Source organism: Sciurus carolinensis, chromosome 6, assembly GCF_902686445.1.
Source record: "Sciurus carolinensis chromosome 6, mSciCar1.2, whole genome shotgun sequence".
NCBI lineage: Eukaryota > Metazoa > Chordata > Mammalia > Rodentia > Sciuridae > Sciurus > Sciurus carolinensis.
The window spans coordinates 42200393-42208290 of record NC_062218.1 but is presented as its reverse complement, the minus strand read 5'-3'; the positions used below and the strand labels follow the sequence as shown (position 1 = coordinate 42208290).

The 7898-nt window shown below is 35.0% G+C and overlaps 1 protein-coding gene across 1 annotated transcript in view; it reads right to left on the bottom strand.

Moving 5' to 3' along the window:
* Positions 1-292: 292 nt before the first annotated feature.
* Positions 293-7898, bottom strand: part of Itga1 (integrin subunit alpha 1) — a 152248-nt gene continuing 144642 nt past the window's right edge. The window contains exons 28-29 of the mRNA XM_047554870.1: positions 6663-6779; positions 293-2239 (exon numbers count right to left, since the gene is read on the bottom strand). Of these exons, the coding sequence (XP_047410826.1) occupies positions 2195-2239; positions 6663-6779 (162 nt within the window). The 3' untranslated portion in view covers positions 293-2194. The remainder of the gene's footprint in view (positions 2240-6662; positions 6780-7898) is intronic.

Genomic DNA, 7898 nt, shown 5'->3' with positions numbered 1-7898 from the left:
CACTAGCAGTCACAGATGCCAAGTGTGAATTTAAATTGTATGATAGATTTACTTCTAAGAAGGTGCTAAATTGGAGCAGGGCAGCTCAGCAGGTGAGCACTGGAGTTGTGTAACTTTAACTCTAAATAAGAGAGAACCTGAGTTTTACTGGCAAAGAAAGAATAGGTGGAAAAATGATTTCTTTCTCTTTTTTTCCGTTTTTTTTTTTTTTTTTTTTTTTTTTTAATTTTTAAACTGGAGATTGGACCCAGGGGCACTTAATCACTGAACCACATCCCCAGCTCTTTTTTGTATTTTATTTAGAGACTGAGTCTCACTGAGTTGCTTAAGGCCTCACTATGTTGCTGAGGCTGACTTTGAACTCGAGATCCTCCTGCCTTAGCCTCCTGAACCGCTGGGATTACAGGCATGCGCACAATCGTGCCCCGTGGGGGAAAATGATTTCTGAACTTGGAGGGAGATAGTGAGAATGGAGGAAATTCCAAAAATGGATATTTCTGAACAGTGACAGACCAACAGGAGGACATCAAAGCTCTGGACAAATTTACCCTTTCTTCCAGCTCCAAATGACCTTGGATCCCCCAGGCACATCCCTTTGGCTTTCAGAATCTTAGATGGAGGGGTGGAGAGTCAAGAGGTAGGCTGACTCTGAATCCTTAGACAATTCCTCAGAAAGTAGTAGAGAAAATTAAACCCATGGCATTTGATTTCTCTGTTGATTTGCTGTGTTTTTGAGGAAAGCAGAGCTTAGCACTTTCAGGATATCGACAGATTCCGGTATTGTGATGGCAAATCAATTGGAGAAGAAGAGTTGTTGCAGAAGTATCAGCAAATTATACAGCAGTAGTTCACACATGCAGCTACTATACATTCATTCATTGTTATTTTCCTAAGAAACAGAGCAACCTGGGAGGTGATGCTACAGTGAAATCTAAGGAGCTATAACAATTAAAGAACAAAGAAGTACATACAAAGGTGGGTTATCCTTCTGTTGGTTTGAGCTTTCAAACCCTAAATTCTTGAAAATACATCTCTGGGGTTCTATTTAAAAGCAGTGACTTCTTGGTAAAAGGCAATACTTAAATGGAATAGTGCCTTTTTGTAAAAATAAGAAATGTTTTTGGAAAATTAAATACTTTAAAAAAGTTAAAATAAACATATTCTCACAGTTGGGGGGTTTGAATGAACCCTGTACCAAGGAGTTGAGGAAACTCTTACTTTGCGTAACATCCTAGAACCCCGAGCATTCAAAAAGTGCTCAGCAAAGATGATTTCTCAGCATTTCAGGGGCATCTATCTCTACTGCCATGTTCCATTCAGAAACTATATTGGCATGTACCCCACACAATGTGGCTTTTCATGAAAAATCACTGTTAATGCTACACAAAACTGCTTTAAGCGCTTATTTTTCTGTATAAAAGAGTTTTGTGTTTTAGAGCTCAATATCAAAATTAAGCATATTACGTAAAATTTAAATTAATCCATTCAGTGCACTTGTTTTTATACAATGACTCTCTCTTGATTTTCTATTCTACATGGAATTCCAGCTCAATTGCACTATTTTCCAATCACATTGGGAAAAAGGAAAAAAAGCTTTCTGACTAACAGAACCTAACACAAAGATGTTGAATGTATTTTCTGTGGTATAATTTGATTTATTTTAGTCTATATTGTACATGGATTCTGTTAGGGGAAATTTTTCTCATTTGAATTGAGAGAAGTGATCTTTATCAGGCAATTCCTTTCCTGGCATTGAAAAATGCTGATTGTCATGCTGAATGTGGATATCCACTAGTAATCAAGGAGAAAACTTAAATTACATTGTTTTGGAAGTAAATGTTTTGATGATCATTAAGCTCTTTTTTTTGCATTCCTTAAATACTTTATAGGTGGTGGCCTATTTGTTACTATACAAATAAACATTTGAAGAGATACTTCTTTAAACACTGTAGTTTTGCTTACTCAACAAAAATGAGTAATTATTTAAAAATATTTTTCATCCCTTTATAAAATAGATCTTTGTGGTACTGTTTTTGGATCATGCTTGATATGTCATTTTCCAAGTGATTAATCCCTGATGGATTGCATAGTTATGTGACCATATCTTTGATTATATTTATAAATTTCATGTCACATATTTGAGGCAAACCTGAGGATAGATCATTGAATAATTGTCATTTTTTTGTTAAATACTTCATTTCTCCATTTTCTTCTTTAGTGGCCTTTTGAAGAATCCAATCTGTTGAGAAAATACAAAACATAGCATAAATGATTTTTTTAAACTTAGGTAATAAATACTAATGCCTTTGGATAGAATCTAATTTAACAACATTGATAATTCTGGGCATACAGTTAATTCATAGACTTGAGAAATGTTTTTCATTGACCTTAGGTTTCAAGAGAATGACATTTATGAAGTTGCTTAATTTTTATCTTTCTAGTTTTCTCATTGGTCAAATATATAATGTCTCCTAGTAAGAGACTGCATGCAAACTTAAAGAGTTCTGGGAAACATTTCGGGAGACTTCAAAGCATAGTTAGTTGGAGTTGTTTCTACTTTGCTGTCATCTTTTTTGCAGGGCTATTACAGAGAAATGTTTATCAAATAGCAATGGTCATCAGTGTAGGTCTTGAGAGCTGGCAGGGAACGTGATAGGGACACCATGGCCAGAGTGCTAGGGAGATTTCTGAAGTATCCAGATTAACTTTAAATGTGTTAAATTTAAATGTGTTCTCATGCTCTAGGCTTGGCATGAGAAGCCTCTTGAAAGATCCTGTATCATTTAAACACGAAAGTAAATCCACTTACTGTAAGGGAAATTTCACACAGTGGTGAATGTGAGTCTTACTCATTACATATTCATTATTCCTTGTCAATTTGGGGCATCATGAAAAATTTTAAGTCCTGTATCATTTTCTATTATACAGAATAATAAATGTGAGAACTGAAAGGGATTTTTGCAGTGATCTCCAATGCTTATTAAAAAGAAAAAGAAATTAAGGGTCTGGAGTTATAACTTTTCAAATTTGTACATATGTATTCTTTTTTGACAGTGAGTAGAATAGATCAAGCAAGGAAACGAACTAGTTTTTTTTGAAAGTTTGGTAACTCCACAAAGTTACGCTAAGTTATGTGAGTGAACCATATATTTTCAAAATAATTATTGAAGACTTGAGGACTTAGAGGGTATAAATGGTCAAAAATAAGTACTTTCAACTTAGAGAAGTTTTGCTGGGGGCGCATGTCTTCCTCCATGCTAGAATCTAATTGGTAGTAGATGGGGAAAGAATGACAACAGAACAAATAAACATGAAAACAGCAATACATTTGTCTTTCCTGGAAAGACATTTCTCTGTATCTCAGGACTTTTTCTTTCTGTCAACTATGAGAGCCCTGGATTCACAAACCGTTAGGCTCCGTGACTTGTGCCTGCATGTCCTGAGTCGAAATAAGTCAGTCAAGGTTTTCACACAAGCAGGTGGTGAATTTTAAGACTTTCTTTACCCTGTTCTTTCTGGCTTTTGATCTTCTCTCCTTCCTCTCTAAAGTCTCTTTGCTTCTTTTTCAATTTTCCTTCTACACCCTAAACATCTTATTTTAAAATTGCTTTTATCTAGACTTTTCTACCCAGTCAGTTTTATAAACAGTATTTTTTTCTTCAAGGAAGTTTGGTGAGTAGAGTGGAGGTTAGGAGAAAGTAATTTTTAGCTGCAAACTGGACTGGGTCCATCCTAGCCAAACTCCTAATGAGAAAACTATTTTTCATTACTGCTAATAAAACAATGATAACAGTACACTATAATAAAAGTCATGTTAAAGTACACCATAATAAAAAGTTAAGTTAAAGCATCTTATTATACTGTACTGGATTCATGGACCATGGTTGACTTGGGTAAATGAAACTGTAAAAAAAGAAAAAATGTGAATAAGAAGAGACTAACATATTCTCCACCCCCAATAAGTTGATGGGATAAGGAACAAAGCTGTAGGATTAATAAATAAATAAATCATCACAGGTGAAACTCAGGCATCCATATGAATTGAGTCTGGAGAGGCATGTGTTACTTTTTCACAGTCTCTCTGTGAACTGAATCATTTTACTTTACTGGATACACTGGCCTGATGGGATATCTTCCTCAACATTGGTACCATATTTTAGGAAAAGTTTCTCAACTTATTTAAACCCATGTCACCTATAAAGTTTTAATTTCTGCTATGTGAACTATGAAGACAGAAATATGGAAACTGTATCTTTTGGACCAGAATTGCTGCACCAAGAAGAATCTTTGTCCTTTATATGTCATCTCAGACTAGGGAGTTCCAACTCCCAGAGAGGTGGGATCCAGGAGAAGGAGGAAAAAAGAATAATCCTGAGGTGCCTGTTCCAGATCCAAGACACCCGGGAAAGAGGGAAGCTCTTCGGAGCCTACTGCAGACTGAACACTCAGGGAGGCTCTGATCTAACTTTAAAGCAGAGGGGACAGGGAATTGACCTTTCCAATAACATGCAACCATTGAAGTTCTGAATCCATCCAGGTACACTTATTCCAAAACCTAATATTTTTATGTTTCACAATTCATGACCCTCTTGAACAAAAAGCAATTTCTGAAACATCAGAGTAAAGAACCCTGTCCAGAGCCTGCAACAGTTCTATATACTGAAAAAGGGATGGACTTTGCTGATAGATTGTTGATTGAATCCAGTCATTTACCAGCTAGTAATCATTTACCAGTTAGTGAGTTATTTCACCTTCCTGCTAAGTGTCTTCAGTATAAAAGGGAGTTTAAATACTTGGTTAAAGAGGTTGTCAGGATAACAGAGTGATAACACTTAATAGTGGTCACAAATCCTTATTCTGAACCTTATGAATCAAACGGCCCAGGAAAACATTGATTTTTCTGTGCCTCAGTTTCCTCATTTACAAAATGAGGTTCATTGTAGTGTTTTCCTCCTAGGGTTGATGTGAATGTGAAGTATAATTAAAACATAAATGCTTTTTTAACAGTTCTTGGAACACAGCACTCAATAAGAGTGAGTTTCCTTCCCTTCTACTTAGAATCACAGATTTGATTGCTAGGTCTCTCACTAAACCCACTGATCAAGAGAATTCAATGTTTGTTAAACAATTTCCTTTAGGGCCTAAAATGAAGATCTTAGAAAAGGTCAGAATGTATCAATACAATCTTTACTGGATGACAAATTGTGTTCATTTTACATTCATTCTTTTTCAAACTTGAGAACAAAAACAGATGGATGAAACTTTGTGTTTGTCTGTCTTAAACTGAGGTTTGAAGCCAGAGATACCTATCCATACATGAGCTCTGACTTTCCTCTTCCCTTGCCTGTGATATCCTGAAACTGCAGGCGAGAGGCCTTCTCAGACTAGAAGACCAGGCTGAAAGACACCAGCAGTAACACTTTGTCTCACAGGTGCTTATGAGTGAGACACCACTTCCTGTATTTCAAGCACAGTCAATAAGCCAGCACTTGGGTACCACAGTGTGGCGAAGTCAGGTATTACAGAGAGAAAACACAGACACCTTGTGAAGTGAAAGACAGGATAGAGAAGGTGGTGGGACTGTGCTGAAGAAAAGTCATGGGTTTTATTTCTTGAATTAAATGCCACTGACCTACATCTTTCATGTGGCTTTGTCCATCTTCTCCTCTGATAGTAAACCCCAAAGGAGAAGTCAGTCATCAAAGATGAGTTAGGAACAATAGGAGTAGTTGGTAATTCAGTGGGAGAGAAACTTGACATTTAAACTTTTCAGTTAAATAATTTTGTTGCTCATAAACTAGAAAAAATGAATATGTAGCCACAGTCTGTATTTTTAACATTGTTTAACCATTGAACAAAAAAAATAGGTAAAAATATAGTGGCATCGAAGTGGAAAAAACATTAAATTCAACTTTTTTATGGGATTTTATTCTCTATTAAATGTATCCTAAAAAATATCATCTCGGCTTGTTTTAAAATGATACAGCTGTTTAAAAAGTATTACATATCTTAGCCTAAGCAAAACTCCTACATAAATATTTAGATTTACCTGACAGAAAATAAATGGTTACTTAGTTTTACAAAAGGATGTAAAATAAAAGTCTGTGAAAATTTTAGATCTCCCTTACATCAACTAAGTCGATTCTCTATCACTCAGGCAAAAATTTACTGCTTAAAATGTGTTATATCTGTATATACATTAAAGAAGTATTTGATCTTTAAGATACACATAAATGTTTGATTAGGAAAAGGCTTATCTTAACCATGAATCTATTGCTTCTGTGTCCTTTGATTGATGTAGGAATCCATTATTTTTCCTTTTCTATAAAGTAAATTTTTATTCACCTCTGTTTATAAAAGTAACATGCTTATTTAAAATTTTTAAATATTATATTGTTCTCTAAAACCCTAACCTATAGAGAGGTTCTCTGGTATTTTGGGAATGTATATTGCAAAATAATTTTTTTTTTTATTTTCCAAAATGGAATCAAGTTGTGTATAATGTTTGAAATAGCAGGTTTTTGCTTTAAATCTCAGTCATCATTTCAATATTTGTTTCATTGCTGTATAATACTGTATTCCACAACATGGGTAAAACATAATTTATTTCACCAATTTTTTGTTGATGGTTACAATACAGTCAGGGGAACTTTGACACTTACCTTCCATAGTGCCAATATGAGCAGCATTAACAGTAATAACCCAGCAAACGCACTCAAGAGGATAACCCACAATGGCACTCTGCCTGGTAGCCCATCTTTGGATATTTGAATAGCAACCTAAAATTATTAAACAAGATGGTTAACGTCAATAAACACCTACCAGAACTCCCAGAACACTGAGTTCCTGCAGGCTAAAATTTTCTACCAGTGTACTTAATCTCATTACTACCTACAGGGAAAACATTGAGTTCACATTTGGAAATGTCCTTCCTCTATTCTAAATTTCTAATAACCAGGTAAAATTTATTTGAAAAAGTTACAATTTATCTCTCAGATAAAGAGAAAACTGTCAATGATCAGAATGCTCAAAGGTAGGCGTGGATTTCTATTTAACCCAGGGAGAACAAAAGTAGTGTAGAATAATAATGGACAAATGCACTACCACAATCACAGTTTAGTCTGGGACATCATAAATTGTTGAAATAATAACCTGAGTAGTTTCCTTATTCTAATTCTTGGGTGGTATTAATTCTAATCTTATGAAAATATAATTATCACACAATAAAATGCACAAATCTCAAGTATATAATAAAGTTTTGATATTCACCTCCCACATATTTTTATTATAGCACATATCTCTTCCAGTTGACTTAGTTCTTAGTCATCTGTAACTTAGACCTTAACTGTGAAAGGACCATTTTCAGTGCTCTGACTATGCAAGCTCTCAGTGTGACCCACAATCTCAATGAAACTTGTGTGCTCTGTGTCCCATCCCTTTGGCATCTGGAAAAATTAACCTATGGATAGATATCAATGGCTAATAATAGCTCAAGATTCTGTATATGCTTTAACAGAGAACATTTAATTCCCCAACCTAGAGGAGAATTAGTGTAGAAAAGGAAAGTAACAGGTGTGATATTTGCATATAGTGGATGCTAATCAGAATCCTTCCAGTCACTGTAGGTAGGTCACTACTGATGTACTGGGATCCAGAACTGGAAAGAATAGAGATATACATAGGGTCAGGCCACCAGGACAGACTTTAGGATGAAGCGTAGAATAAATATCTCCAGGGGGATTTTAACTAACATTTAGGAGGAATAAGGCTATACAATTTCAGTACAACATATTTAGGTATCAAATGTGCTTTTTTTTTTTTTCAATATAATCACACTCGCATTTTCCAGGTTTTAGTGAAATGCTGACTTTTGTGTTCTGTAGGAAGTTGTAAGCATT